Source organism: Bubalus kerabau, chromosome 5 (genome assembly GCF_029407905.1).
Source record: "Bubalus kerabau isolate K-KA32 ecotype Philippines breed swamp buffalo chromosome 5, PCC_UOA_SB_1v2, whole genome shotgun sequence".
Lineage (NCBI taxonomy): Eukaryota > Metazoa > Chordata > Mammalia > Artiodactyla > Bovidae > Bubalus > Bubalus kerabau.
The window spans coordinates 74,991,552-75,012,370 of NC_073628.1; the positions used below are offsets into that span (position 1 = coordinate 74,991,552).

At 36.6% G+C, this 20,819-nt stretch overlaps 1 protein-coding gene across 2 annotated transcripts in view; it reads right to left on the reverse strand.

The window, feature by feature from the left end:
• The window catches only part of GPATCH2 (G-patch domain containing 2), a 473,250-nt gene that overhangs the window by 79,577 nt on the left and 372,854 nt on the right, over positions 1-20,819 (reverse strand). For both annotated transcript variants that reach the window (XM_055581908.1, XM_055581907.1), the window contains exon 7: positions 1,764-1,831. In XM_055581908.1, the coding sequence (XP_055437883.1) occupies positions 1,764-1,831 (68 nt within the window). The remainder of the gene's footprint in view (positions 1-1,763; positions 1,832-20,819) is intronic.

The following is a 20,819-nucleotide window of genomic DNA, read 5'->3' on the forward strand; positions in this document are numbered from 1 at the left end:
TTTTAGTTAAAATAATGGAGCAGGATATGGAAAAGAGGAGGTCAGATGAGATTACTAAAATCAAGTGGGCTAGTAGCATGTAGAGTGCAAGGTAGTAAAATGACCATTGCAGACCACTTTAGTCATTGACTGACGACATCCTGAGCGCCGAGAGAAGGGTAATGAAACACACTGGGATGACCTGGGAAACTCTGAAAACAGTGGCATCTAAGTGCCATCCCCAGAAACTCTTTTTTAATTGATTGAGAACCACTGGGAGATGGGTGTGGAAGGATGTCAGGATATTACAAATGAGGGTCAGACCTGCTAATTTGAGACGAAACACTCAACTGACATTACCAAGTTTGTCCTATTTTAAATACAAACTTCCATGTCTTCACTCATTCAGTAACTAGTACTGGGCTATGATGGTGATACAGAGATCGTTTGCCCTCAGAGCATTGAACATTTTTATCAAATGTAATTTTTGACTTAAATATAGCTCCAGATCTATTTTCTTGAGTATTGGTTTTATATTAGAACAAAGACTGAGATGAAAACATACAAATGGTTGTCGTTCTGAGATTAAAAAATGCTTTATCCATTTTTTCTTTTCTGTTTGAGGGAAAAAAAGAGAGAAGGTCTTATAGGATAATAAAAAATGAATAAGATAAGCTATTAAAAGGGAAGATTGTGATATTGTAAGCTATAAAAATAAATATATAAAATAATTTATATAAATAATCTTATCTCACATAAATTATATTAACAAAATTTATAAATTAAGCTACATCTGAACAAATAATTTGTGTCTTATATAAGTAAATAAATTTAAGAGGGAGGGGATATATGTGTACATGTAGCTGATTCACATTGTTGTACAGCAGAAACTCATACAATATTATAAAGCAATTATACTCCCATTTTACAAAAGTAGATTTAAAAAAATAGGATCTAGTAGGTACTAATATAATTGTTTTCCAGAAAAAAATTCATTCAATAATTAATTCATATCATTCCATACTTTAATGGCCTTTCTCAAGTTCAACCAGCTTCATGGGAGACATAGGGTATTGGGACAAAATACACCACTTATTTAAGGTTTTCCAACAAAGATGTATTTAGAAACAGAATCAGCGCCTAGAAAGCTGATAACTCACTAATCTGCTGTTGTTCAGTCGCTAAGTTGAGTCCGACTCTTTGAGACCCCATGGACTGCAGCACATCAGGCTACTTGTGCTGTGGTATCTCCCAGAGTTGCTCAAATTCATGTCCAAACTCACTAAGCCAAACGTTTAATTGTTTTGAATTATCTAGTAAATTAGTCTCTTCTTTTTGTTGTTAAATGAAAAATACATTCTGGTTCCTTCACAGCTCATGCTGGACAGGAGCAGAGGGTAGAGAATTAATGAGAAAAAGAATTACTCACTCTTCATTTCAATACTTTAGAAAGGGCTGTGGGAGGAAGGAAGTGAGAGCCTGATGCTACTTAATGTAATGAAAGTGTAAATGCTTTAAGATAATATATGAATTTCAATAACACATGAATTTCAAATTTTATCACAAGTAAAAGAGTGACAGTATTTAAAAACCTTTCTTTAAATTTCTGCCATGGGTTTCATTTAAATTGTTCTATTAGACTGCTGTTATGGCAGATGATGTTTACTCTTTTTCAAGGCGTATTTAAATTAAACCGCCTTTACTAGCAATAGTACCAATAGTTACCAATTTCTCCCCAAAAAAGATGCAGAATAGTCCAACAAGATTATACAGTGCACACTCACTCGTGGTGATGAGAATCTGGAGAAAAGTGAACCATTCTCTTGTTACTGACTGGGCCAGGAGTTGTCACCTGAAAGGAGATTTAAAACCAAAACCAGTCACAGGTGAGTCTGTAAAAAGGCAGTGAATAATAGGGATGTTTTCATTTGAAGACATCCACTCTGAAATGCAGAATGTAACAGTTCTCAAAATCTAAGACACAACTGCATGAACCAAAAGTATAATTAAATTCCTGGTAAGAATGAACTACTTCTTTTAGTCTAGCATAGTTCCTCTGCTAGAATTTTAAGACTATTTAAAAAGTATCTTTATAATAGAAAAAAACAACTTTCTGAAGAACTAGACCACTGAGTCTCATTTCCAAATACTATACAAATGCAAATATATTTAATTGTATGTAAAAAAAAGAGGTTTACTTAATTAGTGTTGAGAAGACGGTATTGGCTAGGAACAACATCTTTGTATTTAATTCTTAAATGTAAATAACATGTATTATAATGCACACACTTAAATGCATACAAATTAATATATACATACTGCTCTACATAAAACAGATGAGCAACAGGATCTGCTCTACAGCACAGGAAAAGATATTTATTATTTTGTAATAACTTACAATGAAAAAATATATACATACAAATATATATAACTGAATCACTTTGCTGTACACTTGAAACTAATTCAACATTATAAATCAACTGTATGTAAAAAATGCATACAAAAATTTAAATCGAGGAGCAGTGAATAGTCCTTTTTATAATTTTCCCATACAGTTAGGAATTATCTGTGTTTTTACATAGAACAATAATTTCATTTAAGAGAAAAGATTTTATGCCTTTATTTCTAAATCAAAGTAAAAACCTGATAAAGAATTAAAGGTTCAACTTTTTTGATAATGCAAGCTATTCCCATTTGCCAAGAAAATGTCACAACTTTACTGTCTAATAGAGGGTTCTCAGCAGGAACATAAACATAGCATCATGCAAGAAAGAATCCACAATCACAGCTGACAAGAGATAAAGTTACAACTTAAGGCTTTAAGTTATGCTTCATCATATTAAAAAATAAAAACAAAACCCTCTATAATTATAGGAGTGCCACTTAACATACAGAATCCAGAAAGGCACAAAGAGGCAACAAATGCCTCTGAAAAGAAACAAACATTTTCAAAAATGTATTTCATCTTCTTTCACTCGGGTAACAAGGATGCCAGCACACACTGAAATTCCAAGAATTGCAAATACTGCAAATGTGCACAGATGATGACATTAATAACCCTACGGTTTGAGCACCACAGGTAAACATGTGGCTCAACTCCAGGACTACATCCTGCATTCATCTCAGAATGAGGTTTTCATGCTACTCCAGTGGGTAACCCTGGAATACAGTAATCCATTTTCTACACCGTGGCTATGAGAAAAGCCGACTGTGCCTATGTCATGCTTTGTTAGAGGTTCATGATCACATTATCTCAGGGTGGACCTGACACTTTTATTCAGTTTACAGTATGTTCTATGTACAGGCAACTTATTTCCTTTGCCAGGGCTGCTGACAACCTTTTCCACACTATATTAATCTTGTTTACTGACTTTATCTTGGTACAAATATCAGAAAACTGAACTTTTTATCTCAGAGAAAAAATAAACAACATGTTGACAGAAGCAGAAGCTATTTTCAGGGCTAAAATTGCTTGTTTACCTGCAGCTATACTTATGGAAAAATGTTTAAGTCTTGCTCTGGCTTGAGATACATAATCTGAAATTTAATAAATGAAAGAATTTCACATACACCCATGTGATAAATTGCCCAATGAAAAACAATGCAACTGAATACAATAAAACAGAATTTATAACTAATTTATACCACAATACAAATGTAAGCTTTCAATCTAGTCAGAAATAATCATACTATATATTTCTCAGAAATCATATGTAGAAACTATGAGTGCAATTCAATTGCTGTAAACAACTCACAGAAGATTTATAATAGCAAATGTAGATATTTAAATGAGTCTACATATTTACCTAGTATATAGCCCCCCTTTTTAACAAGATGTAAATATCCCATTTCATTATTTCAAGTCAATTTTGGTTTTACTTTTAAAGATATTCAAATAGGCATAATTTAGAATTTTTTTAAATGAAACAAATACTGAGATCTATATATAATCTTTTCAGGTCAATGACACTGGTCTGACTCAGGAGTAAAATGTTCTAATAATGAGAATCTTTTGCTACTTTAGGGATTAGACACCTTTACCAAAAAGGTGAGAGAGATTGAGAAGGGAGTACAACAAAGCTGTTTACCGTCACTCTGTTTGTTTAACTTATACACAGAGCACATTATGCGAAATGCTGGGCTGGATGAGTTACAAGGCAGAATAAAGATTGCCAGGAGAAATAACAACAACCTTAGATGTACAGACAATACCACTCTAATGGCAGAAAGCAAAGAGGAGCTAAAGAACGTCTTGATGAGGGTGATGAAGGAGACTGAAAAAACTGGCTTAAAACTCAATTAAAAAAACTATGATTATGATAGCCGGTCCCATCACTTCATGGCAAATAGAAGGGGAAAAGTTGGAAGCAGTGGTAGATTTCCTCTTCTTGGGGTCTAAAATCATGCAGATGGTGACTGCAGCTATGAAATTAATTAGAAGACTCTTGCTTCTTGGAATAAAAAAGTTATGACAAAGCTAGACAGTGTGTTAAAAAGCAAAGACAACACTTTGCTGACGAAGGTCTATATAGTCAGGGCTATGGTCTTTCCAGTAGTCATGTACGGATGTGAAGGCTGAACCATAAAGAAGGCTGAGTGCCAAAGAATTGATACTTGCCAACTGTAGTGCTGGAGAAGACTCTTGAGTCTCTTGGACAGCAAGGAGATCAAACCAGTCAATCAACCCTGAATAAAGGAAAGCAACCCTGAATACTCACTGAAGAACTGATGCTGAAGCTGAATCTCCGATACTTTGGCCACCTCATGCAAAGAGCTGACTCACTGGAAAAGACCTTGATGCTGGGAAAGATTGAAGGCAGAAAGAGAAGAGGGTGACAGAGGATGACATGGTTGGATAGGATCACTGATTCAATGGACATGAACTTGGGCAAACTCTGGGAGATGGTATGGGACAGGGAAGCCTGGAATGCTGTAGTCCATAAGGTTGCAAAGTGTCAGATATGACTTGCTGACTAAATAACAACAAGATCTTATTTTAGAATTCAGCTTATGAAAATCGGGGCTATTCTAGAGTTTCAGTGTATTTTAAACTTGAAAACATGTGTTTAATACAATTGATTATTAGTAGTTACTTCAAAGAATTATAAAATATCAAGAAACATTCTTATAGAATTCTTCCTAAAAATCATAATTCAGGGTTAATCTTTCTAAAAATAAAATGAAGCAATTTAAAATATCAGGTCAAATTATTAATTTCTAGTAAACATTCAAGTATGGTGATTATTTTATTCTCTTAAAAAAAGGTGCCTTCCAGTTATTTCAAAAATGTCTTAGAAAGAAATGACAAATTAAAAAAAAATCATAACTCTTTAAATATCCTATAAGATATTCATGTTGTAAAGTTTGTTACAAAAAGTTGATTTTATTTCACAAGGCCAGATAGGAAACAGGTGTTCTGTTCTTCATGAGAAACAGTATCTCCACAATCTAATTCTTGTTGTTTGTTAAAACGCTAGAGACAAACATTTATATAATTAGCCAATATTTACTGATGATAACCTTAAACACCACACTATATGCGCTGAAATTTTACGATTCATTTGTTAAATATTACTATATCAATAGTGACTACAATCCTAAATAAAGTAAGCATATTTCTTTTCATTACTATGCTTACATGCAAATTATTTAAAAAATTAAAGTTTGATAGGAATGAATGGTCTCTGGGTAGTATAGTGTTTGTGTCAACTTCTGACCTTATTAGACTGTGAAATACACTATAATGCTAAAAGATCACAGGGGTCTCAGTTTTTACTATTGTTATCTACAATCAACTTATCAACCTCAGAAGATCACAATATAGCAGTGCTAGATGAAAATGTTGGAGAAGGCAATGGCACCCCACTCCAGTACTTTTGCCTGGAAAACCCCATGGATGCAGGAGCCTGGTAGGCTGCAGTCCATGGGGTCGCAAAGAGTCGGACACGACTGAGCGACTTCACTTTCGCTTTTCACTTTCATGCACTGGAGAAGGAAATGGCAACCCACTCCAGTGTTCTTGCCTGGAGAATCCCAGGGACGGGGGAGCCTGGTGGGCTGCCATCTCTGGGGTCGCACAGAGCCGGACACAACTGACGTGACTTAGCAGCAGCAGCAGATGAAAATGTCGGAGAAGGCAATGGCACACCACTCCAGTACTCTTGCCTGGAAAATCCCATGATGGAGGAGCCTGGTAGGCTGCAGTCCATGAGGTCGCAAAGAGTCGGACTGAGCGACTTGACTTTCACTTTTCACTTTGATGCATTGGAGAAGGAAATGGCAACCCCACTCCAGTGTTCTTGCCTGGAGAATCCCAGGGACGGGGGAGCCTGGTGGGCTGCCATCTCTGGGGTCGCACAGAGTTGGACACAACTGAAGTGACTTAGCAGCAGCAGCAGCAGATGAAAATGTAATAGCTGTACAAGTACCACCATCAAAATTCATAAGGTCAGTATGAACCCATATAAGGGAAATTTAGCCAAATTACTTCAATGACAAAGTATCTTTCTCAATTTTATTAGAGATGTTAAAAGAAATTTCTTATTTTTTCTATCACTGATTTATTAACACAGATATTACGACTTTCCCTCAAAGATAAACAAAACAGTTGGCTTTATGTCTCATTTTCATTTTGTTACTGTTACCAAACCCACTGCATCTCATCCCATTCTTCTATAATTAAGATGGCTGAATGAGTTACTTTCCAAATCAGGTAGACTTCCTGAGACACGATGGTCCTATGAGATTAATAATGAGTTTATTCAATATGGATGATACCTCACTTATGTTCTCCATGAGTAAGATTCCTTCTATAAATTCACGACGTGTTATGTCGCCAAACAAACCCAAGAAACCAACCATCCAGGCTTCTTTCTCTGCCTCTAGTAGAGCCATTCTCCTCCAACTTTTCTCTCACTTACAATTATATTTTATTTGCCTTCCAAATGTTATTCTGCTTCAGTGCCTACACTGACAAACACTTAGGGTGGCAGGCTGCCATTCAAAAGAAGGCCTTTCAGTTTTGTGAGGACTGCCCAATCAAATCTGCCTGGCCTCCAGGCTGCAGGGAGACATTGTCTGAGCCTCCCTGCCAGTTTGTCAAGACCCTGAAGTTTCCTACTTCTTGAAGGACCGTTATTAATTTGACTCAACTTCTCGGAAGAAAGAAACAAGCCTTTTAAGTTTAGCAGGCTTTGCATGAAGGCCCCCCTGGTACATTCAACAAATGTGTCAGTCAAATACATGCGACAGATATTAAGGAAAACAACTCAACAAAAAGGAGCTTAAAAATAGAACTTCAAAACCTAGGGACAAGAAGTTAAGGAGACGAAAGCAAAGAGGTAGAAGGAAACTTACTGTAGTTGCTAGTCTATACCTTCATCTTCATTTAAAAATAAGTGGAAGAAAATATTCTAAACATCTTGGAATAGTTGATTTTAATTCATAGTTGTTAAAATGAATGTGTCAAGTGTCCATCTTTTAATCACACACAGGAGAATAGAGAAAGATTCTCCAAAATATTTCCCATGAAGGCAACTGAGTTTTATATTGGTGTTCTAAAAAACTGGTACAAGACAGTTGGGAGAATGAATAAAATATTTCACTGTGTTATCTATTCTCATATATAATATTACAGAATGGTCACAATTCACAAAAGGTGCAATTTATTCGGGGATGGAAAACATTCAAGAAAATAACATTAGAATCACTTTTAATATAACATATACAAGAGTGGAAATTACTTTAGGATAACTTTGAAAGTAAACACAACAAAGGGACAAATTCAGGTAGTATAAATGGATATCATTTATAAGATTAAAGGGAAACAAAGCAGTGATCTGATTTCAGAGGAATAAGGGGGAAGAAAATCACCTGTGAGAAGGGAGTTGTATGCAATTTCTTTCTCCCTTCTCCAATTCATCTTACCAACTCACCAAACTCAACTTTCTAAATCACTGCTTTTCAATGTGTTGATTTTCTCATGCCAGAGCCATCCATAGCTCTTCAGTGAAAGCAAAACCAAGGCTAATAAGAAATGCATTCAAAACCCTCTCTAATCTCATCTCTGCTTCCCACTGTGATCCCTCTCCAGCTTCTGATGCAATAGCTGATTCTTCCTTGTTCTAAACCCCAAACTGCTCTACTGGAAACAATTCAACAGATATTTACTAGTTATTATTGTGCACATAAAATCATGTCAAAATTTACTATATAATGAGTGGTATTCCATTCAGTTGGGTTATTTTAGTTATATTGTTACATTGATCTACATTGATTGTTACATTGATTTAGTTACATTGTTACAAAGATCACTAATCTTTATGATATCATGATAAAGTCCTGTGTTAAGAGACTCCTTGCAGGGTTTTTTTTCCCTAAGAAAGGTCAGTAAATAATTCATGCACTAATCCATATTTTACTTTCATTTGTCTAGACTACTATTAAAGTAAATGTGAATTTATATGTTGTTGTTATTTAGTTGCTAAGTTGTGTCCAACTCTTTGTGACCTCATGGACTGTAGCCTGCCAGGCTCCTCTGTCCATGGGATTTTCCAGGCAAGAATACTGGATTGGGTTGCCATTTCCTTCTCTGTGGGATCTTTCTGACCCAGGGATTGAACCTGTGTCTCCTGCCTTGACAGGCAGATTCTTTACCACTGAGCCACCAGGGAAGCCCTGTGAATTCACATAGTAGACTACAAAAAATCCTCTTCACTGGCTATAAGAAACTAAAAAAGTAATAGGCGAAAGTAGAATGCCCTATATGTGCAGATAAGGTGCTGGATCTGAGCCCACCAGAAGTATTAGCTTCAGACAATGTCCTTCTGGAAAGAATATACAGGATGGAAGATCATTTCGGAGAACAACTGAATTACCTGAGATTGCAAAACTGTTGTAGTAAATTATTAAATTTGTACACTAGAGTTTGGTTTTCCAATTAAGAAAATGCCTCAGAATTTGGGATTTTATAAAATCTAGTAACATTACAAAAAGATGTACTAGGTTCACATCATTATTCATATCTTTATGTATAAGACATTCACAACCAATTTTGCTCTTATCAGCTGAGTTCACACTGGTTAAGACTTTCAGTGGTAAAAAAAACTGTCTTATTAGCAGCAACTACTTTCTTAACCTTTGTGTTAATTAGATTATATTATAGTAGACATGTAAGGCTTCCCTGAAAGCTCAGTTGGTAAAGAATCCGCCTGCAATGCAGGAGACCCTGGTTCGACTCCTGGGCTGGGAAAATCCACTGGAGAAGGGATAGGATACTCACTCCAGCATTCCTGGGCTTCACTTGTGGCTCAGCTGGTAAAGAATTGTCCAGTGAATGTGGGAGCCCTGGGTTTGATCCCTGGATTGGGAAGATCCTCTGGAGAAGGGAAAGGCTACCCACTCCAGTATTCTGGCCTGAAGAATTTCATGGACTCTATTATAGTCCATGGGGTCACAAAGAGTCAGACAGGACTGAATGACTTTCATTTTCATAGTAGAGATGTAACACAGTGAGTGAATCTGATGACTTTTACCTGATTGTCAAGGTTAAAGGGTCCACACTGTTCCATTATACTTTTACTATGCAATTTTTTAACCCTTCTTGGGCTGATGTAAGCATGAACAACCCAACAAAGAAAGTGTGATAATGACCACTGATGACAGACACATCAAGAATTAATAGAATTTGTAGAAACACTATTGTGATTAATGATGACAATTACATTGTCATCAGTCTTTTATCAGTTTTGCCGGCTTATAAGGTAAGTTTTCACGGGCAAGATGGCTAAAGTGAGTAGACATCATTATTCTCAAACACTAGATGAAGAAAGTAATACTGAGGTGAGGGCACATAACACTCAGATTACAAAGACTAAACAGAGCTAGATCTGAACCTCAGTTGTTCTATTCCCAATTGCCCCCGACAGAGGACCACACAAAGGAGACAATACACCAAAATAAATGTTTCCTGTGTTGGGAAATTTGCCACAGGAGATGCTGACTTGAATGGAGATTATATTGTTGGAAACTCTTCAGCCTATAAGTATACATCCAAGGACATTCTGGTCTTTACTTGCGACTTCGGGGTACCCCATGGGGCTATTTTAAACACAGGCAAGTGTGAGCATGGCATCTCAAACAAGGTTGTCAGTCCATGTTACAGACAGACTAACAAGAATAACAAATGGCTCCACCACAAGTCATTACAGGCAAAGTAGTGAAAAAAATTACAAACTGCACTGGAGAGCAGTAAACATTTCATGATGAGAATATGTGAAGGAACTTGGACAATTAGAGAAGCTGGGCTATTTTTTTTTTTTCCTTCAAAAGCAGATAACAATGTAAATGTGAGATTACACCTTCAATCCAGAAAGGTTTTATGACCCAGAGGGATGGTACGGGGAGGGAGGTGGGAGGGGGGTTCAGGATGGGGAACACGTGTGTGCCCGTGGTGGATTCATGTTGATGTATGGCAAAACCAGTACAATATTGTAAAGTAATTAGCCTCCAATTAAAATAAATTTAAATTAAAAAAACAAACAAACAAACAAAAAAAAGAGTAATTAAAAAAAAAAAAATCACAGGAGATAAAGCACAGAGAAGCTCAAGGCTTTCAATAGAGGATTAGTCATCCTGGCAGAAATCGTATGTGTCAAAAGGAAGATGCTAACCTTTCAGCTGCTAGCGTCACGTCAAGTAGTGACTGCACACAGACTCCAGGTAATCTGAAGTAGTCTTAGTACCTTTTCAAGTAACCGCAGTACATATGTATCTTTAAAATAATTCTTAAAATGCATGTTATGCTAAGCTGATGAAGATACGGAAATATACAAACATACATGTAGATACATGACAACATTAGCAATTCTTATATTTTTCATTCTAAGACTAAACAATGTAATTGTTTTAAATCTTCACTTTAAACAGTTTTTTCCTAGTTAAAATAAGTCAGCATTAATAATTAAGAATTTAGAATTATTGGCCTATTAGAATAATAATGCTTCTAATTATTAAGTGTATAAATCCTCATTTCTGGTCTACAAAATGATGATCTAAACGATTTAATAGAAAAGATTAATCACTATATAATTAAAGAACAAATACAGTGACAACTGTTTTTCACACTGCTCCATGGTAATTTTTTTTTTTTTTAGAGTAAGGAACTAAAAATTAACCAGCTCAGAATGATGGCCAATAGTGATTAAAGAAAGAGTTTCATTCTGCCATCCTGTTTTAGTAGCAAGCTGTGAGTGGCCTCTGCTGGCTGACCAAAGGCTTCTTAAATCACTCATTTATGATGCTCACAATACCATGGGCTTCAAGAATATAAGGATATGTCTACATATGTTTACACAAAATCCATTGTGCATACAAAACTGCCGTTTATAAGAGTAAATGCTAAAGTAATAAAAGGTGTGTAAGATGGTGTAAAAATCTGTATCATCTTATCCCACTTCAACATTCTTAGATTACACATCAACTCTATACATCTCCTAAAATTCCAATTTATAAGCCATAAGTGTATTAATGTGGATTATCTTGTTCAATTCAAATCAAGCAATTCACATCTACATTTAAAGTATTTTCTTAAGGTTCATTTTATAAACACACACACACAAACTTTTTCTCAAAATTAAGTGTAATATTTAAGGGAAATGCAAAGGACGACTGAATTTAAAAATCTTTCAAAGAATTAGTGATCTAAAAAAAAAGACATTAACATTTTATGTAATGGTGTACAAAGACACTAATTGGGAAACACAGTAAAAAAAAAATAATTTAAAAATTTTCTATATAATTGTATATATGCTTGGATAGAAGTAATTTTATATTCAAAACTTAAAATTATAAGAAGCTGAAAACTTACTTAGTAATAGGTACTGTTAATTTAGTAATCATAATAGAGAAGAAAAAAGTTTCAATTTTTTTTTCTCAGCAACTGTCTATTAATAAAAATCTCCTGTGCATGATAGAGTTTGTGATTTTTTTTTATCTTAAACATACCATTATATATGATTCTCTTCATACTTGACCCAATCTATCCACTTAAAATATACCCCATTAAGAATTATTATCAAATATGCCTAATGATGTCAGAAGGTGACTACATTTATTTAAAAAAGTTATTGTTCTCATGTGTGACAATATTCCAGTACATTTCAACCCTCATTTCAGAATTCAGTCCCATTATCTTGCCTGCTCAAAATTGTTCACAGGGTTAGCTAGCTGACATATAAGATAACCCTCCATCTCACCAGACACCACTGGGATATGACATACTGACCCACAGTAAGCCCTTATTATTAGCCTGAAATATATAGCACATAAAGCAGCTCCTGCCAGGGAATTTGTTTATAAAAATTCCTTTATCTCTCTGGACATTCAAAATGCTTTTAAAAATAATGTCCAACTATTTAAAGGAATTTCAAACAATAAATAAAAATTTTAATGGGTGTTTTGAAGCTTCTCTTTCCATCTCTCACAATTCTGCAGAATCTAAAAAATAAAATAAGGAGTCATATCAGGAAATAGAAGCTGGACAGTGTTTCCTCCTTGGAGCTTAGCTTACACATTATATAAAGAACACACTTAAAAAACAAAAAGGATAGTTAATAATTCCCATTTCTAACAAGAATTATAATACACTGGAAAACTTGGTACATGTAAAAAAATCTTTTTTTTGGTGGTAGAAGAGATTGAGGGGTAACATGGCAGTGAAGATAGTCAACAATATTCAGCGAACATGACTGATAATGTAAAAAAGTTATGAAGACAGTTTTTTGGACAGAAATTCTATCACATACATTAAAAATTTACTTTGGGAATATAAGCAGACTAGGAAAACTTTTCAGTGCTTAGTTATAAAATTACCATAAATTTTTGAGTAAACATTTAGTAAATATTTTTACTATTTTATTATTTTTAATAGTACATTTTACTAAATTTATTATTTAAAATACTTAAATTATTCTGAATCTTGGAAGACATGACCGACATTTCAGGAGCTAAAATTATTTTCTTTCCACATTAATTATTGATAATTTATTATAACATTATCAGTTGTGCATATGCCCTTTTAAAAATGCAAAATTTTCAAATTGTTTTTTAAAACTAGCTTATTTCTTCCTACTATAAGCTGACAGTGATGTATGAAATTTTAATGCACATCAAAAGAAAAAATTTACAGCTGGTTTTGATGTTTAAAAGGTTGCTTCTAAAAATATCAAGGATATATTGATAGTCATTTATGAGAAAAATACTGAGAGTCTCCATACTTAAAAACTGATTATCTTAACATGGTTTATATTTAGCAAATAAAACACTTAAGATATATTCTACAAGCTGTTCTCCTTAAGTAAAGATTTAGGCAACCACCCAGTCTTGTGTAATACAGATCAAGATCAGAATATTATCCTGTTAATTGCACTAAAACATATCTATAATTTAAAACCACATAACTATGACTTGAGAGGGGAAAGAAAAAGATCACAAATACAAAAAAGCAAATTATTCTTTAAAGTACATATAAATGAATGAATGAAAAACAAATCAAATATTAGTGAATAAATAACAATATAATCTTGTATATTACAAACTATCTTTCTCAATGAATGGCTACACAAAACACAAATAATAACCTGTAACTCTGCCCAATTATATCCTTTGACTAAAATGTATTTCAAGTAAAAACAAAACCACAGAGTTAGACCCTCATATCTGGGGGTATTTGTTAGTAGAATTAGCTTTAAATTCAAAGAATTTAAAATTCTTTTAAATTGAAAGAAGTAAATATCTAGCGTAACTCTGGTTACATCATAAAATCAGTAAGACAGCCAGAGGTGGTCATGTGAGATAAGGCCTGGCCAATAAGACGTATGTCAATCACTGGGTGGAGCTTCTATGGAAGATTCTTTTAGCGGGATTTACTAGCTGGCATGTATCTTGTACCCATCTTTGTACTTCAGGATGTCTGGGGTGAAGGCAACAACACCCAGTTTTTGACTAGGAGTGAAAGATCAAAAGAATCAAAGGCTTCCACACTGCCATCCTTTATCTGGATAATGAAGCCATCAAATATCTTCTCACGACACTGCTGCTGCTGCTGCTGCATCGCTTCAGTCGTGTCCGACTTTGTGCGACCCCACAGACGGCAGCCCACCAGGCTTTCTGTCCCTGGGATTCTCCAGGCAAGAACACTGGAGTGGGTTGCCATTTCCTTCTCCAATACATGAAAGGGAAAAGTGAAAGGGAAGTCGCTCAGTCGTGTCTGACTCTTAGCGACCCCATGGACTGCAGCCCACCAGGCTCCTCCGTCCATGGGATTTTCTAGGCAAAAGTACTGGAGTGGGGTGCCATTGCCTTCTCTGTCTCATGACACTAGGAAGAAACAAAACAAAACCCTCTTTGGTTCAAGTCACCATTTATTTGGGCATCTTGTTACATGCTCCAAGCCCAATCTTAATTAATAATAATAATAATAGCAATAATGCTAATTGTATTCAGCAAGTTTTACCTTTATTCTTAAAACAAAACAAAAAATAAGAGCCATCCAGTGGGTCAGGAATCCACAAAAACAGGAGATACTGAACTTCTGTTTGACATGCCCAGCACTGCGCTGGGTGAACAGAACAGCGGTCCCCAATCTTTTTGGCATGATGGTTTCGGGATGGTTCAAGCACATTATATTTATTATGCTGCCACTGATCTGATAGGAGGCGGAGCTCAGGTGGTAATACAAGTGATGGAGAGCGGCTGTAAATACAGATGAGACTTTGCTTGCTTGCCTGCCGCTCACCTCCTGCTGTGCATCCCAGTTCCTAATAGGCCACAGACAGTGAGTGGAGTTGGGGCCCCCCATCTAGAAGATTCTAAAGAACTGCATAATACGAACCCTGCTAGCTAATATGTTACAAACTGAAAATATACAAGCTGACTAGACTAGAAGTCTGACAGAAATAAGAGTTGGATAGGTAATAAAGTTCCAGAAATCTGGGAATTTGGTTCATTCTATAAAACACACTCTATGTTTGCAGCTCCAAACATTGAGCTAGGGTATCCTGACTGGTAGGTATTGTCAGACTCCAACAAGAAAAGGGTGCCTTCAATTGAAACACACAAAAGATGGTATTGTTATAATTTAGGTCGCTGTACTTTCATCTTCAGTAAATCCCAACTCCTGTTGCTTCAGGGTCCCTATTATCAAGAGTCTGGGAGATGCAAAACAGTTTCCTCTAGCTGCAACAGAAACAGACAAGCCCTTCTGCTGGTGAAGGCTGGGCCCAGAGGCTCCTGCCTTCCCACTCCTGTAGAGCATGGGAAGGAGAACGGAGGCTGAAGCAGGGGGGTAAGATAGAAACCACTGTGGTAGCTGCCCCCACTCCTGTGGGGTAAAATGAGGGGGAACTGAGGAATGTCTGCCCAGCTCCGGCAAGCTGGTGAGGAGGGGAGTCTCTAGGAGAGTCCCAAGCTGGAGTTGGTACTCTGCCCAAATTGGAACAGAAGTAAAAATGTTGCATTGGTGAAGGGTGCATAGGGCTAGATGGATAGCCTGAGAAAATGCCAGTGGTCCTCCCATGGCCTGGGGGTGCTGGACAGGTAATCCAGGTGTTTCAGTAAACTAATAGGGAACCAGTGGATGAAAAGTCTTGGGACCCAAAGAAGCAGAGGAACTTGAAGATCAGAGACAAATGGCTGGAATATATGGGCTTCAGTGACGGGTACCAGCACAGTACCTCCAGACACCAAATGGAACTAGACTTACACAAGTGAATGAAGTGCTGGGGTGCAGATCAACTAGCCAGACAGAGGTCAGTAGGGACCAAGGAGTAGCGCATGGTCAGTAGGATGATGCTTGGCTGAAAGTCATCTCCATCACCCCAGGACACATAAATTCCCGACTGCCTTCTTGGGGAGAAGCAGATGGGAGAGGGAGGAGAAATGCAAGACCAAGCATTTGTTAGGAAGAGACTAAGTTTCCTAGCTGGAAGAAATACTTAATACTGAGGTACGGTAATTGGCAAATCTGCTTCACTTCCCTTGACTCCTGCATCCTAACTGACACACTCCTTCCCCATACTGACCCCACTAGTAAGTGGAAACTCATGAGAAATATCAAATATAATAAACAAAGAAGCTATATTTTCTTTTGTCCAAGTGTTCACCTTTTGCCCCACTACACTTACAAATTGACATCAACCTTTCAATATACTCAAGAATAGAAGAGTTATCCTTACACTAGACTAGATGGAAATCTTTCTGTGTGATCTATAAGTAAGTAGTAAAGCATTAACTGTAGTTTAAGCTTTCTCAGTATTTTATAGCAAAATTCCACATAATGTAAATCACATTTTTCTATCTGGAGGTTACAAAATCAACTGTGACCAAAACATCTCTTTTATAATAAGATTAGAAAACAAAGTGATAAGGAGTCCTATTAGTAATTCTTGCTGTCCACTGCAGTGATCACAATGGGATAGGATCATCCACCAGGTTTAAAATAATAAACTAGAATTATAGATTTCATTCATTTTCTTTTTCTCCAGTATATAAAAAAATAGATTTCATCAATTTTCTTTTTCTCCAGTTTTTAGGAGCAGAACAACATCACGATTAAAAGTGTGGGCTTTGCGAGCCAGATGGCCTGGGCCTAAATACTGATTCCTCCAGGTTTCAGCAGTATGACTGCCTCAACTTCTTCTTCCATAAAATGGGGATGAATGCAGTACTCATTTGATAGAGCTACTATGAGAGTGAAATGAGATAATCTGTGAAACACATAGATCTGTATCTCTTAATTATTATCATTTGTATTAATTGTCTCAAAATCTAATGTAATGTGTATGGAATCTAGAAAGATGGTATTAATAAACCTATTTGCAGGGCAGCAATGGAGATGAATACATAGAAAACAGGCTTGTGGACACAGTGGGGTAAGGACAGGGTGGGACGGATTGAGAGAATAGCATGGAAACATATATATTACCATATATAAAATAGATAGCAAGTAGGAATTCGCTGTGTGACACAGGGAGCTCAACCCAGTATCTGTGACAACCTAGAGGGGTGGGATGGGGTGGGATATGAGGGGGGTGGTTCAGGAGGGAGGGGACCTATGTATACCTATGGCTGATTCATGTGGATGAATGGTTTAGGCCAACACAATATTTTGTAAGCAATTATCCTCCAATTTTAAAAAAACATTGAATGCAAAGTACACTCTCAATAATAAGATAACACAATAAATATTACAATAGAGGTAAGCAAGAATAAGCTTTTGTAGGACTGCTGTGAGTTGGAAGCAAGGAGAGTATGCATGCAGGGGAATAGTGCAATGGGGATGTTTATTACTGGGACCATCAGTCACTCTTTTCAGTGAATTACGTGAAACAGTTGAGCAATTGCTCCCCATAAACATATCTGAAATGCTGGTACATATTTAATATACAAAACACATCAAATTATAAAGAAGAGTTAGTTTACAAATGAAGTGAAAACCACAAGGTAGCTAGTCTAAATCACAAAATTTAATTCAGTAATTTCCACAAAGACATCATTAGTTACTATATAAGCTGGTGCTTTTCTGATGCTTTTCAATTAGTGGAAAGGTCATGAGTTTAAATAAAATAGAGTTAAGTATCTTATCTATAATAATGGTCCGTAAATTGAATGTTTTATAGCTGAATTGCTGTTCTTGGCCAATTTTAAGGGCCTGAAAGAAACTTGAACTGGCAAACTATTCAAATTCATGTTATTAAAGTAATAAAAGGAATGCACTGCCTCCCATGCCCCAGATGAAACACACACACACACTCACACACACTCACAGATATACATTAGGATCTTTGATCACACACAACAGAAATAATTTCTCTCTCCACTTTGAATCCCTATACTTCATCGCCTCTTTCTTATATCATGTAATGGACTGCTTCATATTAAAATTCATATGTTTGTCTCCTCTATGTGAAAATACCATCTCTGGAAAGCAGAGGTTACTGTCTAATTTACCTATGTATCACCAGCAGAACTTGGTACATTTGTCTATACTGACCCATGTGTCGAATTCACCAGAAGGATACATACACTAGAGCCCATTAGCATTTTGCAATAGTTGAAAAACAACTTAGTATATATTAAGAAGAATTCACAAACAGGTTAAATACTATAGTCTTTCAAATATCTGGATAGTTTGTCTTAGAAGCCATGTCACCCTCTGTATAACTAAAACTATTCTAACACCATTTTATAAAATTAAATAGTATAAAACCCAAAACTTGGTAGGAAGTTTATGTTGAGTCATCTGAAAAATGAATTATAATTTACTAGGTGTTCTGCCTAAAGAATAGTTCATAATTTTCCAAAACTACAGAAAATGAAAAAGATGCTAATACTATCTTTAATGAATTCCTAGAACACTTTCACTCAAGTGTCAAAAGTAATATAGAAGGAATCCCAGAAAAAAGAAAGAAAGCTGCTCAATTATCGTTCTGGAGTAGCACACTATTAAATGAATTCATAGACAGAAGCAAGTATTAGCATATATTCTAAGAGTATGGCAGGATATGCTCTTAAAATTCATTCTGAAAAACAAAAGTGTTAGTCACTCAATCATCTCTGACTCTTTGCAACCCCATGGACTGTAGCCCACCAGGCTTCTCTGTCCATTGAATTCTCTAGGCAAGAATACCGGAGTGGGTAGCCATTACCTTTTCCTGGGAATCTTCCCAATCCAGGGATTGAACCTGGGTCTCCTGCATTGTAAGCAGATTCTTTGCCGTCTGAGTCACGTGGGAAGCCCCTAAAATTCATTCTAGAAGGAAGCTATCCATAAAGCCATGGTAGCATCGAAGCATGAATATACCTAAGAGACTAGATATCACTAAAACTATTCTTGAGTTGCCTCATGCTAATAACCATGAGCTCCATAGATAGTACACCACAGCATGGAATCTCAAACAGTATCTTCTCACATGGGTAGTTTTTGAAATACCTTCAGGATGTCACTACAACCCAACTCCGCGGAACTGGCTGCACAATCAGTATACCTGCCAAGTAGCACACCCCACTGGACTGTGAAAACCAACAAGTACTGGGATACTGTTTTATTCTTTTCTTTTTGTCCTCTGTGATGAACTCAATATGTATGCAGTAAATAGTATCTATTATTACTAATTTCACCAAACACTGATTGAGCACTTTCTAGGTTGTCCAGGTTCTTGGAAGCCGCCTAGAAATTTTTTCTCATGCTCACAATTCTGCAAGATTCTAATTATTATCTCAAGCTCATGAATAAGGCTTAGAGAGATGATAACAATCCACCTAAGACCACCTGCTTCACAAGTAGCGAGCCAATATTTGTCTAAAAATATCTGGTTCCTTCACTCAGCAAGAAAATACTGAGCCTTTACATTATTTTCTTGTTGAATAAGGGAACCAGATATTTATAAGATAGATAACCAACAAGGACCTACTGTATAGCACAGGGAACTCTACTCAATATTCTGTGATAACCTGTGTGAGAAAAGAATTTTTAAAAGAATGAACATATGTGTATGTGTAACTGAATCACTTTGCCGTACACCTGAAACTAATACAACGTTGTAAATCAATTCTACTCCAGTAAAATAAAAATATTAGAAAAAGAAGAAAATATTGAGCCTTTACCATGTGCACTGGGTTAAGGAATAGGAGGAGATATACTAGCAAACAACGAGGAGAACTCTGCAATGATAGGATGGAGAGACACACTGAATTAAAAACAAACCAATATGCACAAATACCACAGACTGCTGGAAAATACTGTGAAGGAAAGAAAGAAGGAGAAGGTGGAGGGGAAGGGGAAACTCAGTTGAGCTGAGTCTAAGGGACTGGATGGAGCACTCAAGCCAAGGAGAAGCGAGGTGGGAATATCCTTAGTCAGAAGTATCACATAGGAAGAGCGGGAAGCGAGGAAGAGATGTTCAAGGAGTAGCTTGGAAGGCAGTGTGTCCAGGGCAGACTGGTCTGGGAGAGGACAAACAGCAGAAAGGAGTTGGAAAATTCAGTGTCCTGGTGACCTTAATTTTAAGAAGCTGTGCTCATTTCTACATGCTGGCAGTTCTCAAGCTCTATATTCTTAAAAATGATTGAGGACTCCAAAGAGCCTTTGTTTTATGTATATCGATCCTCAGTTCAGTTCAGTTCAGTTCAGTTGCTCAGTCGTGTTCGACTCTTTGCGACCCCATGAATCGCAGCACGCCAGGCCTCCCTGTCCATCATCAACTCCTGGAGTTCACACAGACTCACGTCCATCGAGTCAGTGATGCCATCCAGCCATCTCATCCTCTGTCGTCCCCTTCTCCTCTTGCCCCCAATCCCTCCCAGCACCAAAGTCTTTTCCAATGAGTCAACTCTTCACATGAGGTGGCCAAAGTACTGGAGTTTCAGCTTTAGCATCATTCCTTCCAAAGAAATCCCAGGGCTGATCTCCTTCAGAATGGACTGGTTGGATCTCCTTGCAGTCCAAGGGACTCTCAAGAGTCTTCTCCAACACCACAGTTCAAAAGCATCAATTCTTCGGCGCTCAGCCTTCTTCACAGTCCAACTCTCACATCCATACATGACCACAGGAAAAACCATAGCCTTGACTAGCCGGACCTTTTTTGGCAAAGTAATGTCTCTGCTTTTCAATATGTTATCTAGGTTGGTCATAACTTTCCTTCCAAGGAGTAAGCGTCTTTTAATTTCATGGCTGCAATCACCATCTGCAGTGATTTTGGACCCCCCAAAAATAAAGTCTGACATTGTTTCCACAGTTTCCCCATCTATTTCCCATGAAATGATAGGACCAGATATCGATCCTA